Source organism: Artibeus jamaicensis, unplaced genomic scaffold (assembly GCF_021234435.1).
Source record: "Artibeus jamaicensis isolate MK-2021 breed Jamaican fruit bat unplaced genomic scaffold, CSHL_Jam_final contig_233, whole genome shotgun sequence".
Lineage (NCBI taxonomy): Eukaryota > Metazoa > Chordata > Mammalia > Chiroptera > Phyllostomidae > Artibeus > Artibeus jamaicensis.
The window spans coordinates 49,772,554-49,792,824 of record NW_026521486.1 but is presented as its reverse complement, the minus strand read 5'-3'; the positions used below and the strand labels follow the sequence as shown (position 1 = coordinate 49,792,824).

Here is a 20,271-nt window from a genome sequence, read left to right as displayed (position 1 = left end):
GCTTTGCTGGAGCCATGCTACAGGACGCACACTGGTCAGGGGTCAAGGGCAAGTTTGAACTTAAAGTTATGCACTACCGCATTATTCCGCTAATTTAGATTAAAAGTAGTTCTCCAGAATATTCACGTTTGAGAATCACAAGCATTCAAGAAATAGTTTGACATCCATTTTTAATAGGAAAACCTGACTTTTAGACTGGTAGGGGAATATGGAAATTTTCAAAAATAATGATTGTTTACTTTTTATTTTAAAAATATATTTTATTAATTATGCTGTTACAGTTGTCCCATCTTCCCCTTTATTCTCCTCCATCCTGCACACCCTCTCCCACCCACATTCCCCCCCTTTAGTTCATGTCCGTGTGTCATAAGTTCTTTAGCTTCTGCATTTCCCATACTATTCTTGCCCTTCCCCCAATCTATTTTCTACCTACCATCTATGCTACTTATTCTCTGTACCTTCTCCCCCCTTCTCCTCCTCCCATTCCCCTGTTGCTAACCCTCCATGTGATCTTCATTTCTGTGGTTCTGTTCCTGTTCTAGTTGTTTGCTTAGTTTATTTTTGTTTTAGGTATGGTTGTTAGTAATTTGAGTTTGCTGTCATTTCACTATACATGTTTATCTTCTTTTTCTTAGGTAAGTCCCTTTAACATCTCATATAATAAGGGAATAGGGCTTGGTGATGATGAACTCCTTGAACTTGACCTTATCTGAGAAGCACTTTATCTGCCCTTCCATTCTAAATGAAAGCTTTGCAGGATAGAGCAATCTTGGATGTAGGTCTTTGGATTTCATGACTTGGAATACTTCTTTCCAGCCCCTTCTTGCCTACAAGGTCTCTTTTGAGAAATCAGCTGACAGTCTAATGGGCACTCCTTTGTAGGTGACTGTCCCCTTATCTCTGGTTGCTTCTAGAATTCTCTCCTTCATTTTCATCTTGGGTGATGTAATGATGGTGTGCCTTGGTGTGTTCCTTCTTGGGTCCACCTTCTTTGGGACTCTCTGAGCTTCCTGGACTTCCTGGCAGTCTATTTTCTTCGCCAGATTGGAGAAGTTCTCCTTTATTAGTTGTTCAGATAAGTTTTCCACTTGTTGCTGTTCCTCTTCCCCTTCTGGTACCCCTATAATTTGGATGTTGGAATGTTTAAAGATGTCCTGGAGGTTCCTAAGCCTCTCCTCATTTTTTTGAATTCTTGTTTCTTCTTTTCTGTTTGGTTGTTTCTTCCTTCTGGTCCACTCCATTGATTTGAGTCCCAGTTTTCTTCCCATCACTATTGGTTCCCTGTGCATTGTGCTTCATTTCACTTAGTGTAGCCTTCATTTGCTCATCTAATTTGTGACCAAATTTAACCAATTCTGTGAGCATCCTGATCACCAGTGCTTTGAACTGTGCATGTGATAGGTTGGCTATCTCTTTGTCTTTAGTTGTATTTGCTCTGGGGCTTTGATCTGTTCTTCTATTTGGGCCTGTTTTTTTTTTTTTTTGGTCTTGTCACATCTGTTATGTATGAGGGGTGGAGCCTTTGGTGTTCACCAGTGTTGGGCAACCCAGTTGCTGGGTTGAGACACTATATCTGGGGGCAGGGTTTGAGAGGGAACAGTGGCACTTGCTTCGCTCTGTGTCAGATTTCAGTCCCTTCCACCACTTTCCCCAAGCAAACTGGGCCCTTCTGGTGCTGATTTCATGGTGGGTGGGCTTGTGTATGTGCTAGGATCATATGGTTCTGTCTGTCTGTTTCAGGTATCTATCAGGATTTTTGTTTGTTTGATTTGTTTGTTTGTTACTTCATGTTTTATGTCCTCTCTGCCCATTTTTAAATCAGATTTTATTTAGAGATGAGAGAGAGAACAACATTGATGTAAGAGCAACATCAATTGGTTGCCCCCTGCAGGTGCCCCAGCCCTGGATCAAACCCGCAACCCAGGCATGTGCCCTGACCAGCGATTGAACCCACAGCCTTTTGTGTGTGGGATGGTGCTCCAGCCAACTCAGCCACCTCACCAGGGCTGTGATTTTATTTTTTTGCATTTAAATCCTTGATCCCAGTTTAGAATTTATCCTTGGAACAAATAGGAATTATAGGTTTTTCCTTTTTCTTAACTGGCTACTTATTTGACCCAACATCATTCATTTTTTAATCGGTCTTTTCTCCACTGAGTTTGTCGGAGGTTGTGAGAGGCACATCGGTGGGTTGGGTTTACCGCCTCTGGCCTCACAGCCTTTCCCGCTTTCTGTCCGTGCTGGCCCGCAATGCCGCAGTCCCAGCCACGCAGCCACCCTGTACCTTGCTGACTCTGAAAGTACATGTGTTTCTCAAATATAGGTGTTCGTAAAGGAGTCTGTGTATTAATGTAAGATCCACCAAGCTCAAGATGGTACGAAGATTGAGAAATTTCATAGTCAACTAATGTGACTTATGGTAGCCAAGGAATCTTGCTCTGTTGACATAACACAGGCTAAACAGTTTGAAATGAACTCTTGTTGACATGTTCTGAGGAAATACATATCTTTTGAATTTGAGAAAGTGTTAGGTAGAAAATACTTAATGTAACTCAGTGGACTATTTAGTGAGACTTTTTCCCTTAAGCTTTGTGTTTTTAATGTTTACTTAGTTTGGGAATATAAGTGCTTTCAGTTAGAAAGCCTTTATTTATTTTTGGATATTGAATAAGGAATGTATTATCTTGGAAATGATTTGTGGGTTTTTTTAATGTTTGACAAAATGTGTAATTATTTCTCTGGTAAAGTTCTATCAGTAATTGGGGAGTAAGATATCAAGAGAGGCTACTACTTCCGTCAGCTTATTTGTCTTTAAAGAATATTAAATGCATCCAGTTTGTTGGATTGATATTTCTTTAGGCGCTTAATGACCCATACATACAAAGCATTGCTGATGACCAGTAAGTGTAAAATATGGTAACTGGAATTGATTAGACATAGCAGCATACCAAATTATGTGTAGTAGTGTGGTCTCAATTATATCTGAAGGTAATTATGAGGAGCAAGTATGCTTTACCTTAAAATCTCCACATTTAAACTGTATTTGTGACTGTAAAGGATTTGTAATATTAGCTTGTTAGCTGTCACTCACTTAGAAAAGCAGCCACGTCCTTTGTTACCTGACCGAGGACCAGAACACAGATGCATACAGAACACACATAGAAGAGAGCACGTGTGTGTGTGTCAGCTGTTCGCTCCCAGTCCGGGACTGACTTGCCTTTTCATTTTCTTAGGTGTGTCTTTTATTTTTATGAAGTCCACTTATACATTTTTTCTTACAGTCCATGAATTTTTTGTTTTGTTTTTTGCTTTAGTAATTCTTGCCTATTCCATGGTTGCAAAAAGCTTCTCTTTTATATTCTTTCTACATGTTTTATGTTTTTGGCTTTGATTTATGTTTAGGACTATGATTCGTTTTATTTATTTTTTTATATAGGATGTGAAGCAAAGAGCAAGATTAATATTTTTTCTGCTTTCATTGAGATGTAATTGACATAGAGTGCCCGTGTGGGTGTAATTGACACAGTCCAGTGTAGGTGTTAAGTATAGGGTGCATGACCCTTACGACCCTCAGACCCGGGGGAAAAGCAACAGAGTTTATTAAGGGAAGTTTGAATATAAGGCATATCTTAGGCTGTGGCAAGACAGGTGGATATCCTTTGTGCAGCTTGGCAATTGCTAAAAAGTTATATAGAACATAGCAAGATGGATAGGGGTGCTAGGGCGTGACCCACCGCAGGTAGGGGAAGGTGCCTGGCATTCCTGCCCCTGTGTGCAAAGACCTGTCCAGGAATCAGCATGCAGCGGGGGGAGGCTGCAGTGCTGGTTCTGAGGGCACTTACAGAGAGGCGATGTCCGCTTCCGCCCACGTCCAGTTCACAAGTCTGGCCACCATCACATGAGGGGAGGGTCTCCTATTTCTTTCCATAGAGACAGCTAGTTACTCCAGCACAGTTTTGGAAGGACTGTCCTTTCCTCATTGAGTTACCGCGGCACCTTTGTTGGAAAGCAGTTGGTCATAAACGTGTGGGTCTACTTCTGGGAATTCTTTTCTGTTTTATTGATCTATATGTCCATCCATATGGTACCACACTCTTATTACTGTAGCTTCATAGTGAATCTTGAAGTCAGATAGGTTAAGTCTTCTGAAATTACTGTGACTTCTCAAAATTACTTTGACTATTCTAGGTTCTTTGTGTTTTTATACAAAATTTATACAACTTTAATTTATATTAACACATAAAATAGAAATATTTTATGTTTTTAATTACAAATTTAATTTCTTTAGTAAATATTGATATATTTAGTAAATATTGGAAAAGATTCTAGTTCTTCTTGTGTCTGTTTTGGTAATTTTTATTTCAGAAATTTGCTGCCTATTAAAATGTAAGTTGTTGGATTTATTGGCATAGAATTAAGCACAGTATTCTCTTACTGTCCTTTTAATATCTGCAGAATCAGTAGAAGTGTCCGCTCTTCATTACTGATGTTGACAGTTTGTGTCTCTCCTCTTTTTTTGGTCAGTTCAACTAGAGGGTTGTCACTTTTCTTGATGTAAAATTAGCTTTTGGTATTGTTGATTCTTTTCCTAGTGTTCGTTTTCTTTTTTTTGTTTAATTTTACTTTTATTTATTTATTTTTAAAGAGAGGAGAAGGTAGGAAGAAAGAGAGGGAGAGAAACATCAATGTGTGGTTGACTCTCATGTGGTCCCCTCTGGGGACCTTCACCAAAACCCAGGTGTGTACCCTGACTGGGAATCAAACTGGCGACCCTTGGGTTCGCAGCCTGCTCTCAGTCCACTGAGCTACACCAGCCAGGGCCCTAGTGTTTGTTTTTTTTTCTTTTTTTAAATATATTTTATTGATTATGTTATTACAGTTGTCCTATATCCCCCCCTCATTCCCATCCACCCTGCATACCTCCTCCCCCACCATTCCCCCCCTTTAGTTTATGACCACATGTCTCAAGTTCTTTAGATTCTATATTTCCCAAACTATTCTTGCCCTCCCCACTATCTATTTTCTCCCCACCATCTATGCTACTTATTCTCTGTACCTTCTCCTCCTCCCACTCCCCTGTTGCTAACCCTCCATGTGATCTTCATTTCTATGGTTCTGCTCCTGATCTAGCTGTCCTCTTAGTTTGCTTTTGTTTTAGGTGTGGTTGTTAATAACTGTGAGTTTGCTCTCCTTTCACTGTTCATCTTTTTTATCTTCTTTTTCTTAGGTAAGATCCTTTAACATCTCATATAATAAGGGCTTAGTGATGATGAACTCCTTGAATTTGATCTTATCTGAGAAGCACTTTATCTGTCCTTCCATTCTAAATGAAAGCTCTGCTGGATAGATCAATCTTGGATGTAGGTCTTTGGATTTCATGACTTGGAATACTTCTTTCCAGCCCCTTCTTGCCTGTAAGGTCTCTTTTGAGAAATCTGCTGACAGTCTGATGGGCACTCCTTTGTAGGTGACTGTCCCCTTATCTCTTGCTGCTTCTAGAATTCTCTCCTTCATTTTCATCCTGGATGATGTAATTATGATGTGCCTTGGTGTGTTCCTCCTTGAGTCCACCTTCTTTGGGACTCTCTGAGCTTCCTGGACTTCCTGGAAGTCTATTTCCTTTGCCAGAATGGGGAAGTTCTCCTTTATCATTTGCTCAAATAAGCTTTCCACTCGTGGCTCTTCCTCTTCCCCTTCTGGCACCCCTATAATTCGGATGTTGGAATGTTTAAAGGTGTCCTGGAGGTTCCTAAGCCTCTCCTCATTTTTTTGAATTCTTGTTTCTTCATATTTTTCTGTTTGGTCATTTTTTTCTTCCTTCCGGTCCACTCCCTTGATTTGAGTCCCAGTTTCTTTTCCATCACTTTTGGTTTCCTGTGTACTTCCCTTCATTTCAATTAGTGTAGCCTTCATTTGTTCCTCTGATTTGTGACTAAAATCAGCCAGTTCTGTGAGCATACTGATCACCAGTGTTTTCAACTGTGCATCTGATAGGTTGGTTATCTCTTGGTCGCTTAGAAGTGTTGGCTGTGGGGCTTCGAGCTGTTCTTCTGGAGCCATAATGTTTTGGTTAGGTCATGCCTGTTACATACTGAAGGGCAGAGCCTGAGGTGTTCACTAGGGCAGGCCCACTGACTTGCTGGGTTATAACGCTGTATGTGAGGGTGGAGTCAGAGAGGGGTAAAGGCATTTGTTCTGCTCTCTCTCGGATTTTGGTCCCCTCTGCTGCTTCCTGAAAGCAAGCAAACTGGGTGCCCCTGGTGCTGGTTCCTGGGTGTGTGGACCTATGCACCCTCCAGGACCCTGTGGGTCTCTCCAACAAACTCTCTCTGAGCCTGGGAGCTTCTCCTGGCACTTCGACCCCAAAAGTTTTTCCAATTGGTGCTTTTAGGCTTTAATTCCTGTCGCTGGGGCCCTGGCCTCCGCGGTCTGTCTCACCGCTCGCTCCCTTGCCTAGTTTATCTGCTCGCAAATGTGTGACCGTGGTCAGCCAGCCGCCTTGCGCCCCCACTGGGTCTGCCCTGCTCCACCAGCTGCTGACAACCGCCCCTCTTACTGGTCTGGAGGAATAGTTTGTTATTGTCGGGCTTCCGTACAGTTCGATTTTCTGTGTTTTGGTTGCATTTTTGTTACTAAAACTTTATTGTCTTCAAACTTGGTTGTGCAAGGAGGCACAATGTTTCCACCTATGCCTCCATCTTGGCCAGAAGTCTTGCTTCCTTCTCTTCTTAATTTGAGAATTGGAAGCTGTTTTTTCTTACAGTGTTGTTTTAAGTGGATATGCAAAGTTTGATGTGCAGTGTTTTCATTTTCATTGAATATTAAAATATTTTATAACTAACTTGTGATTTGTTTATTTGACCCCATGGGTTATTTAGAAGTTATTTGGGCCTTTCATGGTTATCTGCTGACATTGACTTCTAGTTTAATTCTGTTGTGCTCAGAGGAAATGTGAGATTTCAGTCTTTTTAAATGTATTGAAATTTGTTTTGTGGCTCAGAATATATTTTTTCTTGGGAAACAGACCATGTTCATTGACAAGAATATGTATCTCACATGGAGAGCAGTGTGGTGATGGCGGGGGATGGGGTGTTGGCTATAAGGGGAATAAATGGTAATGGAAACACTACAATTAAAAATTAAAAAAATATATATATATCCTGAAGTTGTAAGATGTAATGTTCTATAAATGTCAGGTTAATGTAGTTTTTTGTTTTTTAATTTTCAGAGGGGAAGGGAGAAAGAGGGCAAGAATCTTCAATGTGTGGTTGACTCTTGGGTGTGCCCTACTGGAGACCTGGCCCGCAACCCAAGCATGTGCCCTGACTGGGAGCCTGGGAATCAAACCAGTGACCCCCTGCTTTGCCAGCTGGCACTCAGGCCACTGAGCCGTACCAGCCAGGGCAGGTTAATGTAGTTTAAAATGTCATTCAGATCTTCTGATTCCTTGTTATTTAGATGCTTTATCAATTATTTAGAGAGATGTTTTACACCTACAATTATGATTGTGAACTTTTTTCTCCCTTTAGTTATTTCAGTTTTTGCTTCATGTACTTTGGGGCTCTATTATTAGACATAAATATATTTATAATAGCTGGAGCTGCCTGATATATTTTTGCTTTTGTCATTATGAAATGTCCCTCTTTGTTTTTAGTTTTTCTTTTTGTTCTGATGTTTATATTGTTTGACATGCATTTAGCCACTCCTTATGCTTCTTATGCTTAATTTTTCCAAATTTTAAATTTCAACCTACTTTTATCTTTATATTTAAAATCTATCTTGTAGACATCATGCAGTGGGTCTTTGCTTTTCTTTACCTACTCTGGTAATAACTGCTTAAATTATTTTTATATTTTAAATTGTGGCAAAATACATGTAAGACATAACTTACCATCTTATTTTTTAAGTATATTTTATTGATTATGCTATTAACAGTTTTCTCAATTTTTTTCTCCCCTTTGTCCCCCTCTGCCCTGTGCCCTCCTACCCTCCTGCATTTCCCCCACCCCAGTTCATGTCCATGGGTTGTACATGTAAGGTCTTTGGCAAATATTAATACTAAACAATTTTAGTTAGAGTTTAAATAATAGGTACTTCTTCAAATATTTTTGAGAACCAGATAATAATAAAAAAAATATATCATACATTTTTTTAATAAAATCTAACTTTTAGTCTTTTTTTCTTATTTATTTATTTTTTATCCTCACCCAAGGACATGCTTATTGATCTTAGAGGGGAAGAAAGGGAGAGAGGGAGAGAAACATGGACTGGTTGCCTTTCTTATGAGCCCCTATCGGGGACCGAACCCACAAACTAGGCATGTGCCCTGAACAGGAATTGAACTGGCGATCTTTTGGTTTATGGAGTGATACTCCAACCAACTGAGTCACACTGGCCAGGGCCTCTTTTTTCTCTTTTATGAGTTTATTTGAGCCTAACTGATGACTGTTGCTGGGAAGGAAAGCCTCAAGATATTGAGAAAGTACTCCTAAAAATCTAAATTTTAAAGAAAGGAGTTTTGATTAATTTAATAAAAGAACAATTTCCATTTTTCTTTTTAAAGTATATTTTATTGACTATGCTGTTACAGTTTCCCCAATTTTTTTTCCTTTGCTCCCCTCCGCCCGGTACCCCCTTTTCCCTCCGGAGTACCCCCACGGAGTTCACACCCGTGGGTGGTGCGTGTAAGAACAGCTTCCGTCTTAATTACCAACTCTTTATTGTCTGGCATGTGCATACATGAAGTATATATATTTAAACCGAATATTTCATATGAACTCTAGGAGAAGTACTGATTATAAGTAAAGCAATCAGGATACATCACGGCCGTGTGTGATTCAGTGCCAAACTTATAATCCGCATCTCAAACGTCAGTCTTTCATTCCCCCCAAAATGTGCACCCGAGAACTCAAAGTGAGCAATAACTTGCCCAAAGAATAAATTACTTTCATTATGTAGAACGTGGAAAGGGACATGATGAAAAATAAAAGTTCTTCAGAATTTTTTTACAGAGTTGCTAGTAAAATAACAGAACAGAAGGCAATGAGGACATGTCCAAGTGGACTATTTATATTAAATACGCCTTTACTGATTGTCTTGTCGAAGTGACCTGTCAGCCACGTTTTGAAGAAGGACGGCCCACTATAGACACCAGGGAAATTCTTCCGGCCACAGCCATACCCGTAACTGGTAACTCCCATCACAAAAAACCGACTCTGCTCTGGAAGGTAGCACATTAGTGGTCCACCACTGTCGCCCTGTAAAAAAGTCCCGAAACAGTGGCAGTTACTTTTAATAGTCTTTATGTAATAGTAAAGTTGGGGTACATTAATTACATTAAACAAACATTTATATAAACACACATTTCAGTATACTTCTAAGTTATTAAGGTGACAGATTTTCGGTTTCATATTCCATCTCTGCCAGGAACTCGGTTACAGCCAGTGTGGCCTGGTGTTTACAGGAGCCACACGGCTTCTGGGCAAATGAGCCGTCTGCACAGTTGTGAACCAAAATACTAGAAATGAAATCGTTCAGGTTCTTTAGTACAATTAGGAGAAATATAATATGGGACATGCAAATATTGTAAGCACTGTTTATTAGAATACTTCTATTGATGCGGTTTGTGAAAGGTGCGACTTTGAAGGAGTCTTTTAGGTCTGTGTGGTTTGCTAGCTAGAGAAGAGGAGTAAACTGAATCTTGCAAGAAATAACATCTTTCTAAGTGTCGACCTTGACTGGTGCAGGATATTCGGAACAAATGGCTGACCCTCTCAACAGCATTGCGAGTAACAAATCCCCGTGGTGGCTTATACCAGACTGTCAGCATATTCACTGGAACACGATACCAAGGATGTTAAATCACTCGAGAAAGTGAGGACACTGAGCTACCTGTTACAGTGCCTGAAAATTAAAGACTGTTTCTAAGATGTTTTCAAATTCTCTCTGTATGGTAGGCCTTCAATGATTATTTTTGTGACAATGAGAATGATTTGCTTATGAATGCAGTTCAGTTAGATTGGATTCTTTACTATTTTGTCCAGCAAGGTTTTTAAGGAAAAGAAGACAGGAAAGATAAACTCTGGATTTCTAGAAATCAGAATGAATAGGAAAAGGTCAGAGCATGAGGTACTGCTTAGGAGTTCAGTGCTGATGGATTTAGAAGTATTGAAGAAAAGAGGAATAAAAAAAGATTCAAAACAAAGAGTAGATAAATGGGACTTCATTAAAAAATCCAAACTTTTGTGCTACAAAGGATAACCAGGGAAATGAAAAGACAGTCCACAGAATGGGAAAAAACTGGAGCCATAGTTTATAAAGGATGCTTATGACTTGATAATAAAAAGGTAACTCAATTTTTAAATGGGCAAATGATCTGAATGAACATTTATTCAAAGAAGATATACAAATGGCTAATAAGCACATAAAAAGATGCTCAACATTATTAGACATCAAGACAATACAAATTAAAACCACAATGAGATGAACACTTCACACAAGGATGGCTGTAATAAAATGGACAGACAATAAGTGTACAACCTGGCTAGTGTGGCTCAGTGGATTGAGCACGGGCCTGTGAACCAAAGGGTTGCTGGGTCGATTCCCAGTCAGGGCACGTGCCTGGGTTGCAGGCCAGGTCCCCAACAGGGGGCATGTGGGAGGCAACCACACATAGATGTTTCTCTCCTTCTCTTTCTCCCTCTCTTCCCCCTCTCTAAATAAAATAAATAAAATCTTTTAAAAACAGTAAGTGCTGAAATAATGTGGAGAAATTGGAACCCTCATGCATAACTGATGAGAATGTAAAATGGTGCAGACACTTTGGAAATACAGTTTGGTGCTTCCTCAAAATGTTAAATATTGAGACTTCCAACTGAGATGGAGGTGTAGGTAGACATACTGTGCCTCCTCGCACAACCAAAGTAAGGACAACATCAATTTAGAAACAAAATAACAATGAGAACTGACAGAAAATTTAATTGTATAGAAGTCCAACAACCAAGGAGTTAAAATAGACACATTCATCCAGACCTGTAGGAGGGGCGGAGTCAGGCGGCCAGGCAGAGAGGGGTCGCAGCAAAAAAAGCAATGGCACTGGGCACGCAAGGCAGCAGCTGACAAACCCTGGTCATGCAAGTTGGCAGTGGGCGGACCCTGGGCACATAGGCGGTGGCTGGCAGACCCTGCATGTGGGGTGGCAACAGGAAGACCCAGTGAGATGGCAATTGTGAAGGAGGCCCCAGTGCACAGGGCAGCTGGCTGACTGGGCGGTCCCACATTCATGTGCAGATAAACCAGGTGAAACTGGGGAGAGAGACAGACCACACAACCCAGGGCTCCAGTGCCAGGAAATAAAGCCTCAAAACACTGATTGAAAACACCTGTGGGGTTGATGCACAGGGAGAGACTCCCAGCCTCACAGGAGTTTGCTGGAGAGACCCACAGGGTTCTAGAATAAACACAGTCCCACCCACACAGGAACCAGCATCAGAAGGGCCCAGTTTGCTTGCAGGAAGTGGTGGAAGGGACTGAAATCCGACACAGAGAAGAGCAAGTGCCATTGTTCCCTCTCAGATGCCGCCCCCACATACAGCATCACAAACCAGCAACTGGGTTGCCCCACACTGGTGAACACCTAAGGCTCCACCCTTCAGTATGTAACAGGTGCAACAAGACCAAAAATGGCCCAAGCAGAAGAACAGATCAAAGCTCCAGAGCAAATACAACTAAAGACAAAGAGATAGCCAACCTATCAGATGCATAGTTCAAAGCACTGGTGATTAGGATGCTCACAGAACTGGTTGAATTTGGTTGCAAATTAGATGAAAAAAAATGAAGGTTAAACTAAGTGAAAGGAAGGAAAATACACAGGGAACCAATAGTGATGGGAAGGAAACTGGGACTCAAATCAATGGAGTGGACCAGAGGAAGAAAGAAACAAACAAGCAGAAAAGAAGGAAGAAACAAGAATTCACAAAAATGAGAAGAGGCTTAGGAACCTCCAGGACATCTTTAAACATTCCAGAATCCGAATTATAGGGGTACCAGAAGGGGAAGAGGAACAGCAATAAGTGGAAAACTTACTTGAACAAATAATACAAGAGAACTTCCCCAATCTGCAAAAGAATAGACTGCCAGGAAATCCAGGAAGCTCAGAGAGTCCCAAAGAAGGTGGACTCGAGGAGGAACACAGCAAGGCACATCATAATTACATCACCCAAGATGAAAATGAAGGAGAGAATTCTAGAAGCAGCAAGAGATAAGGGGACAGTCACCTACAAAGGAGTGCCCATCAGACTGTCAGCTGATTTCTCAAAAGAGACCTTGTAGGCAAGAAGGGGCTGGAAAGAAGTATTCCAAGTCATGAAATCCAAAGACCTACATCCAAGATTGATCTATCCAGCAGAGCTTTCATTTAGAATGGAAGGACAGATAAAGTGCTTCTCAGATAAGATCAAATTCAAGGAGTTCATCATCACTAAGCCCTTATTATATGAGATGTTAAAGGGACTTATCTAAGAAAAAGAAGATAAAAAACATGTATAGTGAAATGACAGCAAACTCAAATTATTAACAACCACACCTAAAACAAAAACAAAAACAAAAACAAAAACTAAGCAAACCACTAGAACAGGAACAGAACCACAGAAATGGAGATCACGTGGAGGGTTAGCAACAGGGGAGTGGGAGGAGGAGAAGGGGAAAAGGTACAGAGAATAAGTAGCATAGATGGTGGGGAGAAAATAGACAGAGGGAGGGCAAGAGTAGTATTGGAATTGTAGAAGCTAAAGAACTTATGACACATGGACATGAATTAAAGAGGGGGAATGTGGATGGGAGGGGGTGTGCAGAATGGAGGGGAATGAGGGGGGGAATGGGACAACTGTAATAGCAAAATCAATAAAATATATTAAAAAAATGTTAAACATTGACTCAGCAGTTCCACCCCTAGGTGAAATTTCCAGGAAAAAACCATACCAACACATAAAAACATATATACAAATGTTTATAGAAACATTATTTGTCATAGCCACAAAGTGGTAATAGCTCAAATATCCATGAACTAATGAATGGATAAATAAATGTGGCCTATTCAACAATGGTATATTACTTAGAAACAAAGTGAATAAAGAACTGATACTTGTTACAATGTGGGCAGGCCCTGAAAAGGTCATGCTCAGTGAAAGAAGTCACAAAAGACCACATATGGAATGATGCCATTCATATGGAATTTCCAGAATAGGCAAATCTATGAAAATTAGTGGTTGCCTAAGGATGGAGATGGGTGGGAGGAGAATGGGGAGAGATCACACTGGGTAGAGGTTTCTTTAGAGGGCAACAAAAGTTCTAAAATTAGATTATGGTGATGGTTGCACTGCTCTGTAAATGTACCAGAAAGCCATTGAGTTGTACACTTTTAATGGGTGAATCCCATACAGGTAAATTATGTCTCAGTAAAGGTGGTGATGAAGAAAAGGAAGAAAGAGTCGATGCAAATCAGGAAAGCAGGAGGATCTGGATTGTTGGTAAAGTTAAAAATGAGAAAAAATAATTTAGTACTTTTTTAAGACTTGGTAATCACTACTTCACCAGAAAGTGATCAAAGGCCCTGGTCAGGTCCCCTCCTGCTTCAGAAAATATCTGGTCTTACCCTGCAAGTATCGAAGACTCCATCTTTGTCACCTGCACAGAATGAAGTTACAGGGATTACAGACCCGTAACCCATCTCAGAACTACAAACATTTCGAGAAATATAATGCACTTGTGCTTCCTGCAACGTACTTGTAGCATTACCTATTAACAAAAAATACAGTAAATTATTTTGGAGAGCAGGCATTTGACAGTGCATATTGAATATTTATGTTTAATAGGTTTTCTTTCCAAAGTGACTGATGCAACAATTATATAAAATTATATCCATATATGTGTGTAGGCACGCCTAGGATGATTGTGGAAGAGCATTTACCAAAGTGTTGGTGACAGGTATCTCTGGGTAATAGGACTCCCAGGTTATTTTTGCTGTCTTTGTACTCTTGAAGGTCTCACAATAGGGTCTATCAACAATAAGCTATTGTCAAGGACTAAAGAGGTAAAGTCTTTCTCATCAATCTTTATTATGTTGTAAGTTGTGAATAATTTAATTTTATAATGATGCTAAGTCTGGAAGGATGGTACACAGAAAGATAAAACACATTTTAATCTATGTAATCCCCAAACTTCTCTGCTAATTCCTGAACACAAAGTGGTTCTTTGCTGCAGAAAAACAAGAAAATATAAAAGAGCACTTCAGGAGCCACTAGAGGCTGGGCCACAGTAATCTTTATCTATAGCGAAGCTGCTGAAACAGCAGCATCTGATCCTAGCAGCCTGTCTCAGAGTTGCAGCCGTCACATGCCGTGGCTGAATGTTTTGTGTGGCCGCATACTGCTCCAGCTCTTCCAGTAACAGACATTGTCCCCTTGACTGCAGGTGGGCGGATGATCCAACCGTTCCATTCAGAGTTCCATCCTCTTGGTGACACTGATTGGTTTAGACAGGACTCTGTTTTGTGTAAGTGTAACCAATTGGAATACTGCTCCAGCATTCTTTTTCAACCAGGGCTGCCGCAGAAGCACTTTTTACCCTTGTTCCAGCCTTTCCAGGACAGGCAGCCTGAGAAAATAAAGTCAACATACGGAGAGAGTAGGAGTAGGAAGTAGAAATAAAATGTGTGCCAGCATCATTCAATTCCTGGATCAAGGCTTCCTAGAGCCTAACCATTCTTCTGCCATTTATTTGATAATAATTAATTTAGCCCTGGCTGGTTGTGGCTCAGTGGATTGAGCTCGGGCCTGCAAACTAGGGGATCGTGGTTCGATTCCCAGTCAGGGCACGTGCCTGGATTGCGGGCCAGTTCGCAGCGGGGGACGCACAGGAGGTGACCATACACTGATGTTTCTTTCCCTCGCTCTTTCCCTTTCCCTCTAAAGATAAATGAATAAAATCTTAGAAAAAAATTTAAATATAAAAATAATTAATTTACAGAAATACTGGCTGCATATAAAAGAATATATGTAACATTAAGTTATAGAATTCAGTAATGAAATGAACACCTGTGAACCCACCACCCAGTTTATGAACCTGAGCAATACAGACACCAGTGTGGTGTTGGTGCTGTGATAGTTAAAACACCAGAAATTTTCAGAGTCAGTAGAAGAGGGGCCACAATCACACATCTGAATGCTCTGTTCTGTTCCACTGGTCACTTAGAATTTCCTTGCGCAAATCTAACAGTAGTTATTATAGCTTTAGAATAAACTTTGATTTTTGGGTAGCAACTTCTCCAACATGTTTTTCTTTCATAGGCTTGTCTATATCTGCAACATAGAATAAAAATGATAATGGTGGTAAAAATCATTCTGGATTTTACAGGTATGTTTTTCTGTAATATGATGTTTGCTGCAGTAAGGAGGTATTGGATAACAGGAAGTTCTCTTTTATGTCTAAACTGTTAGGTTTTTAATAGTGCTTCTTCTACACATATTGAAATAATCATTTTTTTCAGTCCTTTAATCAGTTAATATGGTGAATTACATTAAGGGACTTCTAATCTTAGAAGAATTGAATTCCTTAGAAAACTCATTTTGGGCCCTCACTGGCGTGGCTCAATTGGTCTGCAAAGTGAAAGGTCGCCGGTTTGATTCCAGGTCAGGGCACATGCTTGGAGTGCAGGTCAGGTTTTCAGCTGGGGGTGTGCAAGAGGCAGCCAATCGATGTTTCTCTCCCTCTCTTTCTCCCTCCATTACCCTCTCTCTAAAAATAAATAAAATCTTTAAAAAAAAACCCTGACTCATCTCGGTTATGTCAAATTCTATTCTTGATAGATTCAGTGTGCTAATAATTTGTTTAGAATGTGTTTGCATTTATAATACTGGCTTTTCTTGTAATGTACTTACCTGACTTGGTCATCATATAAGAAAACGATTGTTGTTGTGATGATTATTGTGTGATTATTATTATCCTCACATATAATTTTGGGATGTGTTCCATCCTTTTGGTTTCTGTGGAAATATTTATAAGATTTTCCTGTCTCTGCCCTGGCTGGTGTGGCTCATTGAATTGAGTGCCCAACTGCGAAGCAAAGGGTCGCTGGTTTGATTCCCAGTCAGGCCATATGCCTGGGTTGCTGGCCAGGTCCCCAGGAGGGGTGCACGAGAGACAACCACACATGGATGTTTCTCTCCCTTTCTTTCTCCCTCCTTTCCCCTTTCATAAAAATAAATAAAATCTTTAAAAAATAGATTTATCTGTCTCTGGTAATTAGGGTAATTGTTCTGAGTTCTGATGTTTTTAATCATGTAATTAGTGGTTTATTTCCTTTAATCTTTAAAAAATGTTTTTTTATTTAAAATTTTTTCTTACAGTTTACAGCAGTATTATTTTGTATTAGTTTTTGGCTGTGCAGCGTAGTGGTTAGCCAATCATATGTTTTACGAAGTGTTCATGCTGATGTTTCTGGTACCCAGCGAGCACTGTGCATGGTGACTGTGATACCACTGACTAGACTCCCATGCTGCACTTTACATCCCTTGACTGTTTTGTGACTTCCAGTCTGTATTTCTCAGTCCCTTCACCTTTTTCACCCAGCCCCCTGCCCTGCCCCCCTTGTGACCATCAGTCTGTTCTCTGTATCGATGAGTCTCTCTGTTATTTGTTTATATTGTTCTTTAAATTCCACATATAAGTGAAATTATGTAGTGTTTGTCTTTCTCTGACTTATTTTACTTAGCATAGTAATCTCCATCCATGAGTACTTGGGTGACTCCCATATCTTGGCTGTTGTAAATAACACTGCAATGAATATAGGGGTACATATATTCTTTCAAATTAGTGTTTTGAATTCCTTCAGAGATATATAACCAGAAGTGGCATTGCTGGGTCAAAAGGCAGTTCCATTTTTAGATTTTTTGAAAAAATTCCATACAGTTTTCCACAGTGGTTGTACCAGTCGTACATTCCCACCAACAGTGCACAAGGGTGTCCTTTTCTCCACATCCTCTCCAGCACTTGTTGTTTGTTGATTTATTGATGACAGCCACTCTGACAGGTGTGCGGTGATACCTCACTGTGGTTTTGATTTGCATCTCTCTGATGATTAGTGACATTGAGCATCTTTTCACATGTCTATTGGTCCTCTTTGAAGAAATAACTATTCATATTCTCTGCTGATTTTTAAATCAGATTGCTTGCCTTCTTAGGGTTAAGTTGTATGAGTTCCTTAAATATTTTGAAAATAGACCCTTTATAGTATGTATAATTGGTGAATATTTCCTCCTATTCAATAGGTTTTTTCATTTTCAGTGGTTTTCTTTGCTTTCATTTTCATTTATATAGTTCAATTTATATTTCTTTTTAAAATATATTTTATTGATTATGCTAATTACAGTTGTCTCATTCCCCTCCTTCATTCTCCTCCACCCTGCACACCCCTCCCACCTACATTCCCCCTCTTTAGTTCATGTCCATGTGTCATAAGTTCTTTAGCTTCTACATTTCCAATACTACTCTTGCCCGAGCCTCTGTCTATTTTCTCCCCACCATCTATGCTACTTATTCTCTGTACCTTTTCCCCCCTCTTCCTCCCACTCCCCTGTTGCTAATTCTCCATGTGATCTCCATTTCTGTGGTTCTGTTCCTGCTCTAGTGGTTTGCTTAGTTTGTTTTCATTTTTGTTTTAGGTGTGGTTGTTAATAATTTGAGTTTGCTGTCATTTCACTATACATGTTTTTTATCTTCTTTTTCTTAGGTAAGTCCCTTTAACATTTCATATAATAAGGGCTTGGTGATAATGAACTCTTTGAACTTGACCTTATCTGAGAAGCTCTTTATCTGCCCTTCCATTCTAAGTGAAAGCTTTGCTGGATAGAGCAATCTTGGATATAGGTCTTTGGATTTAATGACTTGGAATACTTCTTTCCAGCCCCTTCTTGCCTACAAGGTCTCTTTTGAGAAATCAGCTGACAGTCTGATGGGCACTCCTTTGTAGGTGACTGTCCCCTTAGCTCTTGCTGCTTCTAGAATTCTCTCCTTCATTTTCTTTTTTTTTTTTTTAAATTTTTTTTATTGATTATGCTGTTACAGTTCTATTCCCCCCTTCATTCCCCTCCACCCTACCCCCCATCCCCACCATTACCCCCCCTTTAGTTTATGACCATGTGTCTCAATTCCTTTAGATTTTATATTTTCCATGCTATTCTTGCCCCCCCCATCTATTTTCTATCTACTGTCTATGCTACTTATTTTCTGTACCTTCTCCCCCCTTCTCCTCCTCCCACTCCCCTGTTGCTAACCCTCCTTGAGATCTTCATTTCTATGTTTCCACTCCTGACTCTAGCTGTCCTTTTAGTTTGCTTTCGTTTTAGGTGTGGTTGTTAATAACTGAGTTTGTTGTCCTTTCACTGTTCATGTTTCTTTAACTTCTTTTTCTTAGATAAGTCCCTTTAACATTTCATATAATAAGGGCTTGGTGATGATGAACTCCTTGAATTTGATCTTATCTGAGAAGCACCTTATCTGTCCTTCCATTCTAAATGAAAGTTTTGCTGGATAGAGCAATCTTGGTTGTAGGTCTTTGGATTTCATGACTTGGAATACCTCTTTCCAGCCCCTTCTTGCCTGTAAGGTCTCTTTTGAGAAATCTGCTGACAGTCTGATGGGGACTCCTTTGTAGGTGACTGTCCTCTTAGCTCTTGCTGCTTCTAGGATTCTCTCCTTCATTTTAATCTTGGCTAATGTAATGATTATGTGCCTTGGTGTGTTTCTTCTTGGGTCCAACTTCTTTGGGACTCTCTGAGCTTCCTGGATTTCCTGGAAGTCTATTTCCTTTGCCAGATTGAGGAAATTCTCCTTTATTATTTGTTCAAATAAGTTTTCCACTGGTGGCTGTGCCTTTCCCCCTTCTGGTACCCCTATAATTCGGATGTTGGAGCGTTTAAAGATGTCCTGGAGGTTCCTAAGACTCTCCTCATTTCTTTGAATTCTTGCTTCTTGACTCTTTTCTGTTTGGCCATTATTTGCTTTCTTCTGGTCCACTCCATTGATTTGAGTCCCAGTTTCCTTTTCATTGCTATTGGTGTCCTGTGCAATTCCATTCATTTCAATTAGTTTCACCTTTATATATTTGTCTAATTTGTGGCTATAATCAACCAGTTCTGTGAGGATCCTGATGACCAGTGTTTTAAACTGTGCGTCTGAGAGTTTTGCTATTTCTTCATCGCTTAGATCTATGGGCTCTGGGGCTTTGAGATCTTGCAACATTTTTGGTCTGTTCTGGCCCTTTAAGTGTGAGAAGTGGTGCCTTGGACTCCCAGGTCGCTGGGTTGTGACGCTGTATGTGGGGGCGTGGTCAGAGTGGGGAAATGGCGACACCCTCTGCTGTTTCTCACAGCTGGGTGAGGATTAGCGTCTTAGGTGGTTCACCTGGGCCAGGCCACTCAGAGTCGCTGGGTTATGACGCTGTATGTGGAGGTGGGGTCAGAGCAGGGAAATGGCGGCGCCCTCCACTGCCGCGTGCTGTGGGGACCCACCGGGCCGGTCCAACCGCCCACTCCCTCGCCTGTCCGCCCACGCACAAATGCGCGACCACAGTCAACACGCAGCACCGCTCCCCCGCTGTCTCCCCCGCAGTCGCTCGCCTGGTGGCTCGCTGGGTCGCTCACTAGGTCCAACCCTGCGCCTGGATTCCGCGAGTCTGGATTCCGCGCCTGAGTCCGGCTGACCGAGACCTCCTGTGCAATCCTGCTTCCCCAGCCGCTGGTTTCGCCCCTTACCGGTCAGGCTGAAGAATTTGTTGTTAACGGAGTTCTGAAAAGTTCAATTTCCCGTGTTCTGGCTGTGTTTTCTGTTGCTAATATTTAGTTGTCTCTAAACTTGGTTGTGTGAGAAGGCACGGATATCCACCTATGCCTCCATCTTGGCGGAAGTCCTCCTTCATTTTCATCTTGGGTGATGTAATGATGATGTGCCTTGCTGTGTTCCTCCTCGAGTCCACCTTCTTTGGGACTCTCTGAGCTTCCTGGACTTCCTGGCAGTCTATTTCTTTTGCAGATTGGGGAAGTTCTCTTGTATTATTTGTTCAAGTAAGTTTTCCACTTATTGCTGTTCCTCTTCCCCTTCTGGTACCCCTATAATTTGGATGTTGGAATGTTTTAAAGATGTCCTGGAGGTTCCTAAGCCTCTTCTCATTTTTGTGAATTCCTGTTTCTTCCTTCTTTTCTGCTTGTTTGTTTCTTT

General features: G+C 40.7%; 1 protein-coding gene across 1 annotated transcript in view; it reads right to left on the bottom strand.

The window, feature by feature from the left end:
• Nucleotides 1–8,647: 8,647 nt before the first annotated feature.
• The window catches only part of TMPRSS12 (transmembrane serine protease 12), a 30,008-nt gene continuing 18,384 nt past the window's right edge, over nt 8,648–20,271 (bottom strand). Inside the window, exons 4-5 of the mRNA XM_053661435.1 lie at nt 13,652–13,794; nt 8,648–9,257 (exon numbers count right to left, since the gene is read on the bottom strand). Of these exons, the coding sequence (XP_053517410.1) occupies nt 9,006–9,257; nt 13,652–13,794 (395 nt within the window). The 3' untranslated portion in view covers nt 8,648–9,005. The remainder of the gene's footprint in view (nt 9,258–13,651; nt 13,795–20,271) is intronic.